Source organism: Rhipicephalus microplus, chromosome 1 (genome assembly GCF_043290135.1).
Source record: "Rhipicephalus microplus isolate Deutch F79 chromosome 1, USDA_Rmic, whole genome shotgun sequence".
Classification (NCBI taxonomy): Eukaryota; Metazoa; Arthropoda; class Arachnida; order Ixodida; family Ixodidae; genus Rhipicephalus; species Rhipicephalus microplus.
This window is the reverse complement of record NC_134700.1, coordinates 37,725,583-37,748,183: the sequence shown is the minus strand read 5'-3', so window position 1 is coordinate 37,748,183 and position 22,601 is coordinate 37,725,583. Positions and strand designations below refer to the sequence as shown.

Below are 22,601 nucleotides of genomic sequence, written 5' to 3'. Positions count from 1 at the left end.
CGTACCTCTCGTGGTTTTGCCCCTGTTCCGGAGTCCGTACCGTGGTTGAGACGGCGAAGGTGATGCAATGACCGCAGGTAGCGGTAGGCTAGACGTAGGCTGTGTAGATTGCGTCTTCTTCATGTGGACGCGCGGTGGTTTCGAGGCGACGTTCTCTGTTACGGAAGGCTTGTTCGTCTGGGTGAAGGATGCTGCCGGTGCGGTGTTGTTTCTTGAGTTCGGCTGTGCTGTAGGATGACTGGGTGCTGATTGTTGCCCTACTCTTATTACTCGATGCGGAGAGTCATTCGTTGATGAATCGCACCAGGCAGCTGATGTCGCATCCACCGGTCCCCTGAAGCACAGGTGGTGGATATGGCTTGCAAGCAACGACACACCCTCGAAGCTCATATGAAAGCCGTCTGCTGCGAGGACGCGTGTGGGTGGTAACCATTCGATTTCATGATCAATTGATTTATTTGTGGAGTTTAACATCGCAAAACCAAGATTTCATGATCGAGGTAGCGAACTAGCCGGGAATAGCGGCGAAAATTTCGAAGCATGTTCTTGAAGACTGGTACTTCTTTGTTTCAGCGTCGGGCAAATGTCAGGTTACTGTTTCTTTGTCGACGGTTTCCACTTCTGAGCAGTATCAGCGTGGCGTAAATTCACCAAATTTCCGGGCGGTTTTTCGCAATGCTTTCCTATAGATTGCGGTATTTTGCAAACGCCTCGTGTCCCGAGCTTGAAGCCACATCGACCATCCTAACATGAAGAATAAGATAGGACGTTGAGCGGGGCACTAATTCCAGTAGGTCACGCACAGCACCGATCGTAGCACTACATTGCGAAATGGAAGATGGTGCGTCATTGCAGAGAGGGTCGAAATATTGATGTATATACTTTGTTTGTGAACCTCCCACAGCTGCTCTGGTAGGAGTGTGTACAGGGTATATCCAAATCATCCTTTTATTCAGTGCTGTTTCAGGACCTATGGTTGAAGAATAAATTGAAGGGAAGGCACGACAGGGGTTGGTAATCTCTATAATAAATGAACTTGCAGATAGCACATTTTAAAAGGAAATCGCCTTTACTAACGTTTCGGCCGTGGCACGGCCTTCGTCAGAGTAAGTAGGTATGATACAACGCCGCCGCTTTTATGGGCTCACGTGATGAACTCTCGGTGCAGCAGCTAGAACAATCGAAGTAATCTGTCAGAAAGCTTGTGTTAACAGCACTGACATGAGACAGGTGCATGAATATACAAGTTCCAAATTTCCTTGTACATCAACACGTGAGACACAGTGTGGTAGCCAGGACATGTGAAAGAGCTCTAAAGTAAAGAAACCACGGATGCCTAATATACATAGTAATGGACACTACAAGATCTTACTAATCTAAAACATCGTGTTGTTTTAGTGCAAGACAGGTAATGCCCCGTTTCCATTCCCACCTAACTTTACTGTTTGCATTTTCAGCACGCAACTAGTGCATTGCCAAGCACTAGAGCTATATTTTGGCAAGTATAGGAAAAGAAAACAGTTGTCTAGACAGGTAGCTTTTCAGTGTCGTTTAATAACTCCTCATTATTGAAGACAATTTTGGTGATTCCCGAGGGGTTTGCGCTATAGCCTTTATTATATTGCCAGAATGCCTTTGAATTAGTTTTTATTGTGTTGCCGAGTTTCTCGAAATAGTCCTGCTTAGCCTCCTTTATAATGAGCTTGAACTCTTGAGTCACATCATTCAAGCTCTCAAACCGACGATGGCATTTAGTCGTTTTATATTTGAAATATGTGCGCCTCCTTTTTCTTATTTTCTGAAAGATACGTGCATTTATCAATGATTTGTTGCGCTTTCTAAGTCTACCGATTTTGATACGGTGAATAGAGGTTTCAGCAAGCTCTTTTTTGTTTAAACTGATCCCATAATTCTTGTATGTCATAGCCATCTGAGAGATATTTAATAAAAAGGGCAGATGATCGAGACGCTTCCTTGATATGCTAGCGTAGTCACCTCTCTCATATAGGTACACCGTTTTGGTGTGCTGTTTTGTTTGTATTTACTATTGTTCGTTTGGGCAATAGTGACGACAGCATGCTGGTCACTTATTACTTGTACGACGTGTACTGAATTCACCATATTTAGCAAGTTGAAAAAAAAAACAAGGCCGAATGTGTTACTGCTTCGTGTTGCAGTAGTAACACATTACATTAACCCACAAGAATCTACAATGTGCTTCATCTCAAGGTTTACTTTTGCCCCTGCTGTCATCTTACAAGTACCATCACGCCAAAATAGGCCGGGCAAGTTAAATTCTCCCGCCAAAATGAACGTGTGACAAGAAGCTTTCAAAAGCATTTTATGCGAAAGTTTTTAGACGATTACGGACGAGTTTGGAGACCGATAGAAAGCACCTTGTAGTAACGATGAATTGTCTCGCGTACTAACTTTGCACCACAATGATTCTACTTCTTCAAGACCTATATCTAATTCAGATTAACTTAAAGAGCGACGAACTAAAAGAAAAACGCCCCCGCGCGCGTGGGATCTATTTTTTCAATAAGCAACAAAATTGCTCGAAAACCCCTCGCTATCTCTATATAAAAGGTCCAGCCGAGATTCATTTTTGTATAATATATATATATATATATATATGTTATATATATTTATATACATATATATATATATATATATTTATTTATTTAATTATTTATTTATTTATTTATATGATAATTTCACGAAATCGATAAGAGCCGCGAGTTCATCAGCTTCATTTAGAACGCTTCTGCAGTTCAGTGTCAGGGTAATAAGATGTTGAGATTTATGCCTCTTTTTTCTGTGAAGGTTGGTTGGTTGTTCCCCAGAGTCTTGGCGCAACCCACCATAGGGGTTTGGCCGTGAAACTGACGGTACCTGATTTTTGAGATCGAGTTGCTTTACCAACACAGATATTTGTATTGGGATCTCTAAACAATGAACAGATTTTTAACGATAGATTAGAAATGGAATAAACCGAGCTAATTAAAAAGAGAACATGGTTTGAAATAAAGTCAAAATATGCCAGAGCTTATCATTCTATTCGTTTTGTTGCCTTAAGAAAATCGCAAACAACCTCACAAACGTTCCTGTGGCTAAATCACTTTTCAGTTGCTCCAAAGGAAAGGATGAGCAGAAGGGATAAATTTACAGCTACCTACGGAGAGAATATTTTAGCAGTCGTTTTCTTCTATTCGTGAATAACCTGCATGGTAAGGGGAAATGATGCCCAGATTCACTCTCGTTGCAGTGGAGGCATAGGGGAGACTGTGCCAGACCAGAGCTGTGTAAATAAATATTCAGGGGAGGCGGGCGCTCGGCATCATAGTCTCGCAATTGATATCTCCGCCATTCTTAGGAGCACCATCGATTTTCCAGGGGCACTTAAGATGAGAAAAATCAGATGTTCCCAAGCGAGATTTTTCAAACTGATCTAATATAACAAATTTTTCAAAGCAAGCCACGGTGGTAATTGTTAGCGTCGGCGATATAGAAATTATGAGACAATTATGTGAGGCCACTGCGAGTGCATCTGCATATTCATTGAGAGTTAACTTTTATGCCCTGGTATACACTGTTGCGTAACGCGTCTGCTACGACGTTACGAAGGGCACCTCGAAATCTCACTGCTGCAACCACTGTTTCGAAAGACGGCGACGCCAACACGGTCCCGAAGGCGCCACTGCTTCTAATTCTGCCGGGAAGATCACTAGCCGTTTGGTAGCGTAGGTTTCTCAGCTCGCGACTGCTTCTGCGAAGAGCTGATAGACGAGTGGCCGAGACGACGGTGAGTTAAACAAGGTTTATGTACAGCATATATACAGAGGCGTTACAAATTCGGCACTGGGGCCGACAGAGACGCGAAGAGCCGAGCTCTTCTCTCTAACACATAGCTCTACTCTCAAATGGGTCTGCTGTCAAACAGGGTCTCTCTCGACGCACCGCAGGGCTTCTTGTATATGCACCGGGTCCAACCCAAATGTCCAACCCGAAGCGCCACTGGTCGCGAGGTCAGAATCCTCCAATGAGGTCGCCGCTGGGCCGCGTCCTTCTTTCTCATCGAATCTGGAGAGGCTGCGCTGCAGGTGGCTGCACCCAAGGACGAGTGACGTCACCGTGCATTGCGTCAGCTGCCAGACAGGAAGACGCTGGTTGTTTACTCGACGGGCTCGCGGCTGAGATGACTCACTGCACGTGCGCGCCAGAAAGGCGCCGTCGCTTGATGACGCCGTTGAGTTGTTGATCGCGTCAGGCAGCTCGCGGGCTGGCCTTGACACAGATTGCCTTTTTCAGAGGCATGGACGTTCGCTGTGGACTCGCAGGCATAACAGCCCCGCTGCCGCCAGACAATGCGCCGAAAAGACGAGCTGCTTCCACGTGGCTCGTATGTCAGGCGCGCTCGTTCGCCAGGTCCCTCCAGGTTCGTCTCCAGGGCCATGGGGAGAATGCAGCTCCAGACTCTGTTCCGGGAACACATCCCATTCTTGAGGACGGATCCCAGCTCCACTGGCTTGTCGCCACAACTTGCCGGCCAGCTTCGCTCGTCTCTGACGATCCTTGGTTTCAGCACTTTTCGATGGTTCTGCAACTTGTCAAGAATGGATCTACAACAGACAACACACGACCCAAGCAAGTGCCCTTGGTCACCCGACAGAACACCAGACAAAGTATAGTACAACATATACCTAGCTACGTGTCTGTCGGAATTTCGTTCCCTCTACATCAAGAAGCACATGTGGGACACAAGACTCTTAAAATGACAACTTAAATTTTTTTCACGTACAACAACGTAACGAATTAGAGTAGAACATAAAGTTGGCTCCTTGAGCTCACTCTGAACGAGAGCGCTCAGCCCAGGTCGTGATGAGGTCAAAATTTTGCCCTGAATCACCAGCGAGAAACCGAAAGGTGGAGAAGGTACTAGCTAGAACGCACTGCTCAATGCACCTACATTAGCGTATAGCTTTCCTTTTTTCTTTAGCGAACGTCAAGGTTGCGCTGTCGGAGTATCACGCTGCATCTCAGTAACCGGTCACTTTTAGGCGACGATACCTATGCGGTACCAACAGCTGCTCATACTTGCGACGTTCCACAGGAGAACACCGATACAGCTTGCTAGGGATTGGCTCCTCACAAGTTAGCTCGGTATCGTGTTCGATCACCGTCGTGTTTCCGTGACAGTCCGAAAACACGTCTTCAAACACCAAAACAATCTTTCTCAGGTCCTCCTTCTGGACTTCACTTAACCTAGGTTCTAGGTTCAACTGCTCCAAGGTTACCTCCGATCCCCTTTCAATTTCATCACTAGAACTCAAAACTTCCGCTCCCTCTTCCTCTGAAGCACTTAAAAGTAAATTTACGACCGCTTGACGTTGAACGTATGGTTTCCTCAAGTTACTGTGATAACTTTTCTTCGGCCGCCTTCCCAATTTCACTTCATAATTCGTATCAGAAAGCTTAGATATTACTTTGGCGGGCCCTTCCCAATGAATCTCAAGCTTGTTCCTTTTGGACTGCCGCAGCAGCATTACCTGACTTCCTACTTCAAAAGCGCGCTTCTTTGCCGATTTGTCGTAGTACTCCGACAACATTTGTGAAGCTTTCGTGTGGCTTTCCACTAGCGCATTAATTGAGAGGTCCTCACGCTGCTCTCGAATGAGCGTTTCTTGATCAACCCTCGACAGCTCACTCCTACTTTGCGCTACAGGCGAAAGCGTTGCAACACTCTCGCTCTGACTCAATGGCGCCATGTCGTCTCCCCTTGCTACGGAAACCGCGCCGGTCGCTTCGGCGACGGGCCGCTCGCGTGACTGCTCACAAGACTCACGCGGAAAATTTCCTCTCTTAGGTTCCGTCGACCCGCCGACAAGGTCACTTGAGAGTTCACCGCATTGAACAAGATCAAGCACCTGCGAAAGCTTCCGCGCTTGCGATCGCGTGAGGGCCATGTACGCTAAGTTGGGGAAGAACGATTTACCCTGCTCTTTCAGAAGCTGCTCTGAGTTGTTGGAGAAAAGATAAGGAAAACTTTCGGGAAGCGCGGCAGACACAGCCGCTCCGGTGCGAAGCTGACCGAACGGGCCTTCAATGACAACCGTGGCGATTGGTAAGGAAGCACTCTGCTCCTCGGCGACTTGCCTGATCCACGCGCATTCTCCTGTAAAGTCATCCGGAGACACCAATAAAGGATGGACAACGTCCATGGTTGCCGCTGAGTCTCTAAGTGCTCGGCACGTTTTCCCATTCAAACTAATTTCTTGGATATACGGCTCTAACAACCGCATGTTCTTTTCCTATTCTCGAATTGTTGCGAAAGCAAACTTTTGCTTACAGTTTATCGCGATGTGCCCTTCCTTTTTGCAATTGTAGCAGATTAGCGGCTTTCGTTTGTTTTTCGATTCTAGGATAGTTGCAAACTTTTGCTGACAGTTTATCGCGATGTGCCCTTCCTTTCCGCAGTTGTAACAGATTCGCGGCTTCTGTTTGTTTTCCGATTCTCGAATAGTTGCAAACTGTTGCTTACAGTTTATCGCGATGTTGAAAAAACAGGTCACTGACCAATGTCAAATAAAAACAAAGACGTTTCGGGATCCGTACGGATCCCTTGTTCACAATGGGAATCCCATTGTTTCCCATTGTGAACAAGGATCCGTACGGATCCCGAAACGTCTTTGTTTTTATTTGACATTGGTCAGTGACCTATTTTTTCAACAATGCCTTTACCTGACCAGACGGCATTCCGTCGAACTCTCGACTAAGTTTATCGCGATGTGCCCTTCCTTTTCGCTTTCATCTTTTTCCACGCGCACTGCCCTGCTATGCAACTTTCGGCGAGTATAATACTCCTCAGCTAACTCAGCTACCTTGTTTAACTGTACTTCACCAAGTTTGTCCTGCAGCCAAAGTTTGACATCCTCCTCGATGCAGCGGTAGAATTGCTCCAATGCAACGCATTCCACCACTTTATCGCGGTCGTCATAAACACCTTCGCCCTTGAGCCATTCAATTAAATCGGCTTTGAGACAAAACACGAAGTCAACGTGTGACTCATTCCCCTTTTTAGCATACCGGAACCTTTGCCTGTAAGCCTTGGGCGACAACTTATAACGTCTCAAGAGCACTTTCTTAACCTCGTCATAGCTCTCAAACGCTTCCCTCGACAAGCAAGTTATCGCGTCAGACACTTCGCCGGGAAGAAGAGCTAACAGGTTCTGCGCCCAAAGAGACCGCTCCAAAGCGTTTCGCTCACAGACGTGTTCAAACTGGACGAGATACTTCGCCATGTCCTCGCCTACTACGAACGGTGGCAGTTGGTCCCGAATTCTATAACCGCTGACCTGAACTGTTGGAGAAGCTACGCTAGGCGCCTGCGAACACTGTAGTATTGCCAATTCTATTCGTTTCAACTCGAGGTGCTCCTGTCTCTCGGCTTCCTCGCGGCGTTCTCGCCTTTCAGCTTCTTCACGTTCGCGAGCTTCTCGCCTTTCAGCTTCTTCACGAACTTCTCGCCTTTCAGCTTCTTCACGTTCGCGAGCTTCTCGCCTTTCAGTTCTTCGCGAGCTTCTCGCCTTTCAGCCTCCTCGCGGCGTGCTTTGATATCCACCCAGGCCTCATCGACTTCCTCAGCCGACACTCCCTCATCCTTCATGATCTCAAGGATTGCTTGCTTTCGTTTCGCACTTCCCAAAGTAATGCCGAGTTCCCCACAGATTTCGATAAGTTCCTTCACTTTAAGGTTCTCCATCGTTCACACTAGCCTCTTGCTGTTTGCCCCTGTTGAAAATTTACTTGCCGTACCCACTATAAGTCAACTAGCAAGACGCGCAAGCAATTTTTCACACTCCCGTGTTTACCCCCTCCGCATTAACGTTGGTTTCAAAGCACTTCGACTTTGCTTGAAACGATCAAAGCTCGCTTCAATGCTTCACACAGCCCTTCTCTAAACTACTACAACCTGAGATAGAGTAGTCTGGTGAACTGAGGGGAAAACATCAGGCACTCACCGCATTGATGTCGCTGACGCCGGCCAATCCCGCAGCTGCCAACCACTGTTGCGAAGCGCGTCTCCGACGACGTTACGAAGGGCGCCTCGAAATCTCACTGCTGCAACCACTGTTTCGAAAGACGGCGACGCCAACATGGTCCCGAAGGCGCCACTGCTTCGAATTCTGCCGGGAAGGTCACTAGCCGTTTAGTAGCGTAGGTTTCTCTGCTCGCGACTGCTTCTGCGAAGAGCTGATAGACGAGCGGACGAGACGACGGTGAGTTAAACAAGGTTTATGTACAGCATATATACAGAGGCGTTACAAATTCGGCACTGGTGCCGACAGAGACGCGAAGAGCCGAGCTCTTCTCTCTAACACATAGCTCTACTCTCAAATGAATCTGCTGTCAAAAGGGGTCTCTCTCGACGCGCCGCAGGGCTTCTTTTATATGCCCCGAGTCCAACCGAAATGTCCAACCCGAAGCGCCGCTGGTCGCGAGGTCAGAATCCTCCAATGAGGTCGCCGCTGGGCCGCGTCCTTCTTTCTCATCGAATCTGGAGAGGCTGCGCTGCAGGAGGCTGCACCCAAGGACGAGTGACGTCGCCGCCCATTGCGTCAGCTGCCAGACCGGAAGACGCCGGTTGTTTACTCGACGGGCTCGCGGCTGAGATGACTCACTGCACGTGCGCGCCAAAAAGGCGCCGTCGCTTGATGACGCCGTTGAGTTGTTGATCACGTCAGGCAGCTCGCGGGCTGGCCTTGACACAGATTGCCTTTTTCAGAGGCATGGACGTTCGCTGTGGACTCGCAGGCATAACAACACACCAAGCGAATGAGTCGTAGATGTCTTAAAGCATGGGCGCAAAATACGTTTAAAGCATTGGATATACAACGCACAGGTAATGAACCACACAGAGAGACCGCCTGTAAGAATGATAGCATCTGTTATGGATTGAGGAAATTGCCGTACTATTAAGAGAATCGCAAGTATTGCCGCTTGATAACTAGATGTAAAACCAGGCAAACGAATTAAAAAAACAATCGAACACTGCAGGTGCAATTGTGACTGCTGCCTTTTTTCATAAACTGAAGCATCAGTCACTTTACAATAATTATTTCTCATTTTGCAAAGGGGTCTTTTACAATTGCATTTAAGTACCTACTGGGAAGATTTTTGCAAATAATCTTCCCAGTAGGTACCTAATTTTTTTGCAAATAATGTATGAAATCCAGCGACAGTCACTGGCGTCCGCTTTTGTGCGCATCGACAACAGCCAAATGTCTGTGGACACTATTCTGTCAAGTGCCCGAGAGAACACATTGCAACAGAAGGCGACGAAAGCACTGTTGAAATTCCTACGCGACACGGGCTTGAACAAGCGACTGTAACAGCAACGTCACACACCGCGAAAGACAAGACTGGACTATGACTGAGTGTGTGCGCGTGTGCTGCCGAATGTGCTGTGTTTCTCGCTTCTCTCTCTGCTCTCTATCTTTCATCTCCCCCATCCCTCTTCCATGCGCAGGGTAGCGAACCGGCTGCCTATAGGCTGGTGAAGCTCCCTGCTGTTCTTTTTCCCCTGTTTTCCTTCCTTCCTTCCTTCCTTTGCAAGTAATAAAAAATATATCGTCTAATTCTATTTTCACTTTTTGAATAGGTATTCTTAGTACCAGTACTTCACAAAGGTTTCCTTGTAATGTTATCAAGAGGTTCTGTATGAAGATGACTCGTAGACGCCCTAATCTAGGCCATTGTTGGTTAAAAAAACATGTGGGCGCATTGATGAAAACATACTGCGACCTCCTCTTCGGGGATGCATATATATTTTCAGGAAGGTACGAGCTGCTAATATTTGGACCCTCGCACGAAGAGAAGGCAGGCGCGCTTCTTTATATAGAACAATAATTGCGATTATTGTAGGGAGCCTAAGACATAGTCGTAACGCTTCGCGTTTCAGAAGTACCAGTGGTCGAATTTAGTAGGCGAGTGCTCCAGAAAACAAGACAGAGCCAAACTCCAATATCTGGCGAACATACATACACAGTATATCATGACCAGCACATCCCGATGTAAACCAGATCGTTTACTGCTGAGTCTACGAAGCATCCCAAGCACCCGTGCTCCTTTAGCTGCCGCATTTTCTATATGTGGACTTCAATTTAGGTTTTCAATGTAAGTTACTCCAAAGTATTTATTCGATTTCACCTGTGGGAGAATTTCCTGTATATAAAGCACGGAAATCTGCACTGGAACACTAATCGGAAAAAACTGCGGTGGCACTTTTCCTGATGTTTGTTGATAGAATAATGTCGTCTACACTTATGTCAAGACAGTTTACATAAAACTGTAGTATCTGATATAGTGTATGTAAATCTGTAGCTGTAGCGGAAAATGCGATGTCGTCAGCACATGCATACACCAGTACATTATGTAGTCGAATTGTGCACAATAAAATAATAAATAATAATGGTGACAGTGCTGAACCTTGATGGAGACTTCTAGTTTGTATTTCGAAGAAGACACGCCAGATTGAGAGCAATAAAAATCTCTATCCTTTCAAAAGGAGTAAATTCGTGCCCCGATGTAATTGGGTAAACCAACGTGCGTAGCGAATTCATTCATTTAACGTGCTCCACACTGTCATAAGCTTTTGCAATATCTAGAGTAACTAGGGCGGCAGCCTTTTTCTTGGAACGAGCTAGTTGTATCCTGCTTTTGAAATCAACATTGGCACACCAAATGGAGCAGTCATGCCTGAATACAATTTGGCATGGGCTTAAAATTGTTTTTTCTTCCAACCAGTTGTCTATCCTGATGTGTCGAGTTTTTTCGATTAGTTTTACCACAGTGTATGTGAGTGAAATGGGCCATATGTTATTCAAATGAAACCCAGCTCCAAGTTTCACCATTAAAGGGCCATTTTTTAGAATTTACATGATTTCCTTATTTTACTTTCCTCCCCCAATAGGTTTTACCGTTCACAATTACTTTTTCAAAGTTCAACCTGGCACGATATTTTTCATTTATGTTGGTTTTAACATATTCCCAAAGCCTTTTCCGGGAACATCTTGCTTCGAGTGCCTAATCTTGCTCGACCCTGTGTGCCGATCCAGTGAATACCTCAGCTTCGAAGAGAACACGGCTCTTTTTTTTTGTAGGAGGTTAAGTTGACTGTTTACTCGCAGTCTACACCAAACTATCTGCTCGGCCTTGCGTCTTTTTCACTGTGTATTATACTTTATGTTCTTGATGTCAACGCTATAATTATCTGCGAGTATTTCTATAATTGAACCTAAATATGACTGTGAAAAATATAGCTATCAAGCAGGAGTCTCAAGTATCTTACAACTACGACTGCTTCTGAACTTTGCAACCGTGCAAACGTTCAAGCCTTAGAACGTGTAACTAAGTATGACCACTTATTATTTATATTCCTCATCATTCGAAATCAGGTTATTAACTGATTAACTCATTAGATTGCTTTGTTATTTCTTCAGATCTGCGCTCTAGACACAAACACACTTAATATATACAGCCACCAGTTACCCGAAACGACCTCTTTAAATACAGCTTTTTCCGAAGGGTAAATAAATATTGGTGTGAATTACCGAACACAGTCGTAATGTCTTCCTCTATAACAGTGTTTTCTGCAGCTTGAGAATCGCTTGTTTTTAAAAAAAACAGATGCGTCATAGTAGTTTTCTTACTTTTTGATTCCCGTCATCACAATGTCAATGTATATTACCTCTCTCTCTATTAACTTTCTTTCAATGCGCAGAATGCAAGTGTACATTCCTGTGTTTAATTTAGTCTTTTAGTGTAAATGCCTGCGTCCGCTGTATGTCTTTATTTAGTAACGCATTTCATGCCATTTTTTATTTATTTCTTTGCTTGAACTTCAGTATTTAGCTGTATGCTATTCATTGTATGTGTTTTCCACTACCAGGAAAATCCCAGACTGGGCGGACAGCATTAACAAACAAACAAAAAAACTAGTGTAGAAAGAAAGAAAGAAAGAAACAAACAATGTTCTGTGCGTGCTATAATACATGCCGCCAGCATGTGGCATTTTGAAGACGCTAACATACCCGCATGGTCTCCCGACCTCTTCGTTTCTCATTTACAGTTTATCGACGCCATGTTCAGCGGACACAACGCGCTTATACCGAAACCAGAATACTTGGCTTCAATGTGACGAACTCGTCAGGGTGTGGGTTGGAGCATGCGAAAGAAGCGCGCCAGCGAGCGGCTGTGCCCTCTGGGGGCTGTATCATAAAATCTTTGAGCTTCACCACCTCGTTACCGACACTAGTAAAACCTTTCTAGCCACTATACAAGTACCGTGTGTGATGGCACATTAGTTGAGTAGAAATGCCATCTGCACCCTCACTCCACTTCTCGTTTTGTTTACGTAGACGTTAAAACACCTTGGAGTGTTATTGGTGGTACAAATGTGATAGAAAGTCCCACATGTGTTAGATGAGCTTTTAGAGGGCAAAGTAGTTGTAGCTTTGGTGGATAACACAGGAAGGAGCACCAGTGAAAGAAGAGTAGGAAGAGTTTTGTAGCTGCTCGCGCTCGCTCTGCTTGACAGCTCGTCGGCTTTACCTCTGCGTTTCCCCCAATAAAAGTGTCTTCAGCTCACTGCTAAAGGCACACTAACAAGTGGTGGAGGTGCTGGATTCATTTCCCATCCTAGAACACCGCAACCGAACTCTACCTTCGCCGTCAACGATGTCCATCCATATTGCACAGCAGACCATTCTTACATCCTTACCTGCCCTCTGTTCAGTGTTTCGAGAGAGCGAGATCCAGTCATCTTCAGCGGCACCGATGAGCAAGACGTCGAGGACTGTCTCTCTTCGTACGAGAAAGTAAGCGTCAATAAAAGGAGGGATGAAAACAAAAAACTTTGCCACGTCTACTTTTACCTGAGAGGACTAGCGGAGCTCTGGTTCAACTACCATGAAGCTGAGCTTGCCGACTGGGCCACTTTCAAGACAACCTTCGAGGCCTTGTTTGGCCGACCAACAGAGCGCAAGCTCCGCGCAGAACAGCGCTTGCGAGATCGCGCCCAACAGTCTGGAGAGGATTTCACGTCCTGCATCGAGGACATTGTAGGCTTCTGCCGTCGCTACATTCCCAACATGTCCGAAACAGCCAAGGTCAAACATAATATGAAGGGCATCGAAGATGATGCCTTCCACATGCTGGTGGACAAAGGCGCACGAACAGTTGCGCTAGTTATTCAGCACTGCCAAAGCTACGATGAGTTGAGAAAACAATGCATTTCAATGCGACGCACTGCTTTCCACATGACCACCACGTCACCATTGACCATTGGAGCAATTTCACCGGAACAGACGGTACTGACGCCGCAAATCCAACAATTCATGCGAGAATTAGCTTGCCAGTTGTGTCTTGTGCCCTTCCTTTCCAGAAATACTCACGGGCTGACCTCGTCACTGCGCTAAACCATCGAAGAGCAAGTCTGCGAAACACTCCTGCCCACTTACCAGCCACCACCTGTGTCCACTCCCCTCACTTACGCTGACATCGCGCGAAGGCCGGCACATGCGCCGTCTAACGTCGTCGACTCTGCCCACCAAACGAACGCCTTCTACCCAACACGCGCACGGGCAGGTTCGCATGTTCCCTTTTCTCGCCATCCTTCAACGCCTCCCAACAATCCTTGGCACACACCGGATAACAGACCCATCTGATACAACTGTCGTCTACCTGGCCATGTTGAGCGGTTTTGTCGCCGGCGCGTACCTCATCCAGGTACCATTGATTAAAGCTACGGCTACGCCCACAAAGAGCCACCACGGACGATGCCTCTCAATGCTACTTCTGATACATCTCCATTGAGCCGCCGCGCCTTCAACTAGCACCGATAGCCCTCCCCACACGATGGAGGCAGAAATGTTGTAGGCCCGTGTGCTCAGATTTGGGTGCACGTTAAAGAACCCCAGGTGGTCAAAATTTCCAGAGCTCTCCACTACGGCATCTCTCATAATCATATGGTGGTTTTGGGACGTTAAACCCCACATATCAATCAATCTTTAGCCCTCCCCACGCCGACGTTCGCATTCACCGAGGCTTCGGCGTGCACCACCTGCCCAAACTGAAAACTGATCATTGCAGTTCCGGAGGCATGAACAGCGCCGCTGTCGAACTCTACAAAGCCTCGTCTTTCACCCACTAACAAAATGACTGTTTTTATTGAAGTTGCCGTTACAGCATTAATCTATGCTGGAGCGTCCGTGTCCGTATTGAGTGAAGCAATGTGTCGCAAGTTAAGAAAAGTTACAATTCCACTTTCTGACTTCTCCTTGCGTACGGCAACCGCGCATCAAGTAAATCCTTCTATGATGCATGGCTCGGCTACTCATCTATGACGTTCTGTACGTGGTCAAATCCATCGCTTTTCCATACTGCTCGCGCGATGTAATATTAGGCTGGGACTTCCTTTCCACACATCGTGCCGTTGTTGATTGTGCCCGAGCCGAAATAAAATTACCATCCCTCGCCTATGACGATTCCAGCAAGCCTTTCATTTCTCGTGTTGTCGTCGCCGCAGACACAAGTATCCCACCTATTTCTTCGGTTATCGTGCCGATCTCCAGCAACCATGCTGCTTTTTCGAACGTCATGTTCACACAGTCTGAAGACTTCACTTCTTGACAAAACGTTCTTCTACCTTTTGATCTTCTTATAGTCGAGAACACTTCCGCAATCATTTACGCCATGAATCTTCTTTCAGTGCCAGCCAGATTATTTGGTGGCTAATGCATCGGCTATTTCGAGGACCTTGATTGTGTTTAAGCCAGTCAACTGCTCGATTGCGCAACATGCCTGCAGATCGCCAGTGTTACTCCCGCTCCCACGCTCACCACATATTTCCTAAACACCTTCCTTACATCGGTTGATTCGGACCTTCCTGTTGTCTAACGGAACCAACTCTTGACACTTCTTCACGTCTTTCAACTTCAAGCAAACCAATTTAAACCACACTTCAACGAATGTTCATCGTATAGACACCAGCACCCACGCACCATTGCGTCAGCGTCCATACCGGGGCCCCGCCGCGGTGGTGTAGTGGCTAAGGTACTCGGCTGCTGACCCGCAGGTCACGGGTCAAATCCCGGCTGCGGCGGCTGCATTTCCGATGGAGGCGGAAATGTTGTAGGCCCGTGTGCTAAGATTTAGGTGCACGTTAAAGAACCCCAGGTGGTAGAAATTTCCGGAGCCCTCAACTACGGCGTCTCTCATAATCATATGGTGGTTTTGGGACGTTAAACCCCACATATCAATCATATCAATCAGAGTCCATACCGGGTCTCTCATGCTGCACGCCAAGTTATTCACAATCAAGTGTTTGATATGCTCAATCGTGGCGTCCTACAGCTGTCCAACATTCCGTGGGCCTCCCTGGTGATCCTGGTCAAAAAGAACGACGGGAGCATCCTATTCTGTGTTGACTACAGGTGCCTTAACAAGGTCACGCACAAAGATCTTTATCCGCTTTCCAGAATTGACGACACTCTCGACTGTTTGCAAGAAGCAGATTTCTTTTTCTTCACTGAATCTTCGATGAGGATACTGGCTAATACCCATGAATGAATCTGACCACGCCAAGACTGCGTTGGTAACTCCGGACGGCTTGTACGAGTTTAACGTGATGCCGATCGGTCTTTGCAATGCCCCTGCCACCTTCGAGCGTCTGATGAACAACTTACTTCGAGGCCTCAAATGGCAGACGTGCCTTTGCTAGCTGGGCGACGTCGTTCTTTTTTTAAAAGACTTTGATACGCATCTTCTGCGCCTCGCAATTGCCCTGCTACGCCTCACACATGCTGGGCTCCAAATAAATTTGAAAAAGTGCCATTTCGCCGCGCGGAAGCTCACATCTTGGGGCATGTTGTCAGTAAGTATGCTGTTTTATCTGACTCTGCGAAACTCTGTGCCGTCGCCCAGTTTTCTAAGCCATCGTCACTAAAAGAACTCCGGAGCTTTATCGGCTTATGTTCATATTTTCGTCGATTCGTCCGTAGTTTGGCATTCGTAATGGCCCTTTACCACAAATATTTTCTGAGAATGAAGGAATTTTGGTGTGGTCTTCCACTTGAGATGACGCATTTGCAAAACTACGTCATTTGCTGACATCTCCAGCGATTCTCCGTCACTTTGACCCAGATTACCTTACTGAAATCCACACCGACGCCAGTGGAGTCAGCCTTGGCGCTATTCTTGCTCAACGCGTCTGGCATCGACGAGTACGTTGTTTATTATGCCAGTCGCACTCTTACTAGGGCTGAAGTGAATTATTCGGTCACAAAAAAGGAATGTCTAGCCAACGTTTGTAAAATCGCAAAACTTCGACCCTACGTCTAAGGCCGTCCATTTGACGCCGTTACTGATCACGACGCCCTCTGCTGGTTATCGTCACTAAAAGACCCATCTGGCCGTCTGTCTTGTTAGGCATTGCGTCTCCAAGACTATGATATCCGTGTCGTCTACAGGTCGAGCCGCAGACATTCAGATTCCGACACTCTTTCCCGCTCATCACTTCCGCATGAACATGGAAGTGCTCTGTTTCTAGTCTCGATGCTGCGGCACCTTCGTTCATTGACATGGTCTCCAAGCAACTCCAAGACGCTTGGATAGTCTCTCTGATAGCGGTACTGCCTCAGCCTCCCGAAGTTACCACCAATCATTCACTACGTGTTCCACTCGACATTTCGCTATCCGCAATGAACTCCTGTACCGTCACAACTACCTTTCCAACGGGCGCAAGTGGTTGCTTGTGATTCCTTGCCACCTACATGCTGCTATTTGCGACTCCTTTCGCGTAGATCCTCAATGCGGCCACGCCGGTGTGATCAAAAACGTATGCACGCTTCGGCTGCGGTAGTATTGGCGTGGAATGTACCTGTTTGTCCGACAGTAGGTACGTTCATGTTCCAGATGTGAACGCCGAAAAAGGCCACCGAACATAGCCAATGGTCATGTGCAGCCGTTGCATTGCCCATCCCGACCTTTTGACGGCATCAGAATTGAATTGTACGGTCGTCTTCCATACACTCCTGATGCGAAACGCTGCGTGGTTGTCGCTATCGATCACTTGACACGCTATGCTGAAACTGCTGCGCTTCCAGAAGCCACATTACGTGAAGTTAGCTTGTTTATCCTTCACAAACTTGTTCTTTGTCATAGCGTGCCTCGTGAGCTACTCAGCAACCGCAGACGCACGTTTCTTTCTGAAGCCGTACAAGCCCTTTTTCATGAATGCCACGATGCTGCTCGAGCTCGCTCCACTTGACAGCTGGTCGGCTTTACCTCTGCGTTTCTCCCAACAAAACTGTCTTCGGCTCACTGCTAATGGCGCACTAACACAGTGAAAATTAACAATGATATCATCAGCTACATTTTTGGTAAGCTTATCATACGCTGAATTTTTTCCATAAAAGTAAATGACTGCGTGAGGCAAAGCCAAAAATTGGTCGGATTAGTTTTGAGAAAGTCTGGAAGGGAGAAATAAAACAATGATGCATTGCTTGTTGCAGTTTAGGTGTCAATTATTTCTCAGGTCTACCATAACATTGAAAAGGAACACGTGTTGTTTCTTTTTCACTTGTTTTAGTTTTTTTATTGTGGTCAATTTTAGGAATTACAAAAGATTTTTGCGATTTTCAGTAACCATTGTAATATGTACAATGTTTTTAATACAAAGTGACAGTATTTGTTTTTGATGAAAGCATAGATTATCAAAACATTATAGCAATGTCTACAACTAGTGTCATTTCTCAATAATCAATAATTGCGGTATAATCACCGTGACCTTTATTTTTAAAATTTGACACCGTAGTCCAATGCATCTTGCATCTCTAAATTATAGGCCGGAGAAAAACAGCCACTTATGATCTGAAATATCTGACTCAACAGCGATGGAACGTTTAACAAAGCTGACAAAAATCAACAGTGACGAAAATAGGCGCAGAAGTTATTGCTCGCAAAGGAGTTTACATACTTAAGTGGAAAATTTAAGCAAACTTTATATGAAGCGTGGCGTCCGAAATTGCACATTTACTATACCAAAAATAGTTGCAGGCAATTGATGAAAAGGATTCCCCATTAATAAGATGCGTTGGCGTAACTTCCCCAATGTTCACACAATCTGGGTAGAAAATACACGCCAGCACGAGGTGCCGTGCACAAGAGCAGACATCACGGCTTCGCCGTTGCTGGAATGTTACTTAGGCCATAAAACAATGCAATACCTCTCACTAGTCTGTCTGAAGAAAAGTCAGCCAAGCTGTGGTAACTTTTCTTTTCAGTTACCGGCATCCACAGAACTCACCTTTTAATGCAGCCACTGCATTCTCCCTTTTCTTCAGCGTCTTTTGCTCGTGTTTTTTGGGGTCGTCGCCTTCTTCTTTGAAGATATCCTGAAGCTCGCCAGTAACCTGCATAAACATTACGGTTATTCCTTCCCACAAGCGTGTGGCTGCACACGTTTGTGTGGCTTAATAAGATATTGAATTTGCACAGCGCCATCTGTCAACAATACCGTAAGTTCGATCCACCATGTTTTTTTGGGCACAAAAACGAAACCAGCTGCATATCGCCACATTTATGGTGCTACTGACTGTTCATCTTCGTTTTGCGATGACTTCCCAATGCTATGTTCACTGTCCACGCCAGGACAGTCCCCTGACCGCCTCAATAATGCCGGGAATGAGATAGGGCTCATCGAACTCAGCAGCTAAGTGAACGAAGAAATGAACACAGCAACGCGCACTTTTTTCGTCGAGAAAACGGCAGCCTATTTAGCTTCGAAAATTACCAGTGCGCACAAGCACTCTACCAAAACTCGGTTCTTATTTTTTGCATGCGATTAAACTGCTTGCCTGCAACCTAACTAGACGATTTAAAGAACTATATGTTGCAAGATATACACTTTGTAACAGACGGCCGATGTCGCACACGTGCAAACACGCAAGATAAACATAGGTTTGTCAGTGCCGCATATGGACGAAAACAAGGGCCTAATAACATGTGTACAGTCTATTGTTATGTATGCCCTTAAGGCGCACATGGCATTACATAGAGAGAGGAGTTATAGCTAGTGATTGGGACAAATAATAAACAATATCAACACTAAATGATATAATATCATTACATGGACAAGAGTAAGTAAACACGAAAGCGTTTGGCAGTTATATAATGGTTAAGAAAAATCAATCATCACTAGGAAAAGAACGAGAATTTAATAACTCAACAATAAATAATGCCACGTTCCTTTCCTGAAGTTTTGTTGTCACTACGTTTAGCGCAAACCGCTGACTGATTGATTGATATTGCTACGTGGCACCACGGATAACTTGAAACTCAATAAGAAAGAAGACAATGTCGAAGCTCTTCTGCAGACTGAGTTCCATCTTGTATGCCTGCTTGTTAAATTGAGAGTAAGCATTATTCTCCAACGTCTTTTCCCCGCAACATTTTGGCGGAGAGTGCGGGTCCTCACAGAATCAACATCCACGACGATTCTACGAAGCGAGCGTTCCTTACCTGCCTCTACAATAACTGATCACGATGAGAACGAGGATTCGTTGGTACCTTTCCCCAGCGTGTCTCGTCAAACCGCGCAGCGTCCGACAGCGTCACATCTAGCCGTCACGAATCGTACCATCGTTCTGACGGCTCTACATGACCTGGGAACCTTTTCCGGCCACGACGACAAGAATGTCAAAAAATGGCTTCAGCTATACGAACGCGTGAGTGCACTATACAAATGGGACCCGACGCTCGTGTTGGCCAATATTCTAATTTACCTTAAGGGCATGCCCAAAGTCTGATTTTCCAACCATGAAGGAGAAATCACGAGTTGGGATATTTGCAAATACAAACTCATCGACCTCTTTGGTAAGTACATTGGACGTAGTCGTTCGGCGCAGAAAGAACTCGCATGCCGACTGCAGTCCTGCACCGAGTCCTACGTGACATGCATTCAGGATGTGCTCGCCTTCTGCCGCATGGTTGACGACAAAATGCCAGAATCCGAAAAAGTCGCGCACATCTTCAAAAGTTTTCAAAAGCGCACATCTTCAATAATGCCTTCACTCTCCTTGAGTTCCGCTACTTTTTGACTGTAGACGACGTCATTAACGAATGCCGACGCTTTGTAGAAGCGAAAAGGCATCGTATTACTCCCCAATTTTCGCGTCTTCCAACACGGCTGCCACGTCTACCTACAAAGACGCCCGTCTCGCTTCAGCTGCTGCTACTTCCGACATAATTGTGCGCATCGTCCGCCGTCAAATCAATCAATCAATCAATCAATCAATTATTTTATTTCCTTAGATAAGGTGGAGTACAGGACTAAAAGCTCAAGAGCTTGACGAGGCCACACCTCTTATTGATGATCATGCCCGTGCCACCGACGATTCTCGTGCAACAATTTCACCTACATGCCTTACGGCGATGTAGGTGAAATGAAGAAAAAAACACTTTCTTTATTACAGATCGTTGTCCGCCAGGCACTGGCCAACCCCAGACTACCCACGCTCTGCCCAGTTATCAGACCTGACTAATCAATTACCTAATGTACCTGATATGCCCCGCGGTCCGTACAACCGTCCACGTTACTGGAACTCGGCTGAATGGCAAACCTCCCATGATAGGCCTATCTGCTTCTGCTGCGAACGAGTCGGCCACATTTCACGCCATTGCCGTTTTTCCCGGAATCGGCAGCTATGGCTGCACTACGCCAACACCCCGCGCCCACCTAATGGTTGCCGCATGCCAATATACGTCGACCACGACAATGCTTCGCTACCCTTGCCCGCTCGACCAAACCGCTCGCCGTCGTCATCCGGTCACCTGTCCCGCTCACCTAACCGTCGCCGCTCCTTCTCCCTCCTACCATCACCAGTCCTCAGAACACTAACGGGTGCAGTTCCTAGAGGTGAGCCTGCCTCGACTTGAAATTCTTCTGCGCACGCTATCAGGACACAAAAACTTGATCAACGTAAATGTAAACGGCACACCTGCAACAGCACTCATTAACCCTGGCGCTCACATATCTGTAATGAACTCTAGTCTTCGTGCTAGGCTATAGAAAGTGCTTACGCCTGCTCCTATCACTGTAGTACTAGTAGCTGATGGAACAACGTCAGCTGTCACTGGAATATTTGCCGCCCACGTCACTGTAGCTGGATGTCATACTTCTGTTTTGTTTTACGTCCTGGACCACTACCCACATGAAATCACTCTGGGATTAGATTTTCTGTCGAAGCATTCTGCCCTAATTGACTCTTCTGCTGGTGTTGTTAAACTTGCTTTACCACACGCCGTTGACCATCCTGCTCCTTCGCTGCCGAAGCTATGCTCCATCGAGTACATTCGCCTATCATGTCGAGCTGTGACGTTTATGGACGTCTCTTCCCATTTCCCTGTGACTGACGAATATTATGTGGTGTCAACTAACGCTATCGTCCTCTCTTTTTTCATTGTAACGTTCCCGCACACGATTGATTGATATCTGGGGTTTAACGTCCCAAAACCACTATATGATTATGAGAGACGCCGTAGTGGAGGGCTCCGGAAATTTAGACCACCTGGGGTTCTTTAGCGTGCACCCAAATCTGAGCACACGGGCCTACAACATTTCCACCTCCATCGGAAATGCAGCCGCCACAGCCGGCATTCGAGCCCGCGCCCTGCGAGTCAGCAGCCGAGTACCTTAGCCACTAGACCACCGCGGCGGGGCAGCCACCCGCACACAATTATAACTATGAAAGACAACGTAGCACGCCTTCCTATAGTGAACTTTGGAATGTGCGCGCAAGTACTGCCCCGAAGATTATACCTAGCAACACTTGCCTCGGCGAGCGACTACAACATTTCCGCTTTAACAGAGGATACACCATCCCCTCCCAGTCTTGAGTTAGGCACTACCTGAGATGGCATAATGCCAATGATCGCATCTGATCTCCCTGACGAGCATGTGCACGCGCTTCGCGGCCTTATTGCGTCGTAAGACATCTTTGATCTCTACGACTGACCCTTAGTCGAAACAACCATCGTAAAACATCGGATTAACACCGGCGATGCAAATCCGGTACATCAGTGGCCCTATCGGATATCCTCCATCGAACGCAACGTGATCCAGAAAGAAGGCGACAAGATGCTTGCTAGGAACATCATTGAACCTTCTTCAAGCCCCTGGGCTTCGCCTGTCACTGTCGTCAAAAAGAAAGATAACAGCTGGCGTTTCTGTGTCGACAACCGGAATCTTAACAAGGTAACGAAAAAATACGTGTATCCCCTGGCACGGATAGACGACGCCATTGACTGCCTTATTGGAGCAAATTATTTTTCTTCCATCGACCTCCATTCCGGTACTGGCATATAATAGTTGATGACATGGACCGTGAAAACACAGCATTCATAACTCCCGACGGACTCTATCAGTTTAAAGTAATGCCGTTCGGGTTATGCAATGCCCCAGCTACATTCGAACGAATGATGGATGCTCTCTTTCACAGTTTTAACTTGTCAATCTGGTTGTATTACCTTGATTACGTCAT

At 46.5% G+C, this 22,601-nt stretch overlaps 1 protein-coding gene across 1 annotated transcript in view; it reads right to left on the bottom strand.

Moving 5' to 3' along the window:
- Positions 1–22,601, bottom strand: part of LOC119178024 (uncharacterized) — a 186,509-nt gene that overhangs the window by 38,189 nt on the left and 125,719 nt on the right. The window contains exon 4 of the mRNA XM_037429194.2: positions 18,368–18,473. Within this exon, the coding sequence (XP_037285091.1) occupies positions 18,368–18,473 (106 nt within the window). The remainder of the gene's footprint in view (positions 1–18,367; positions 18,474–22,601) is intronic.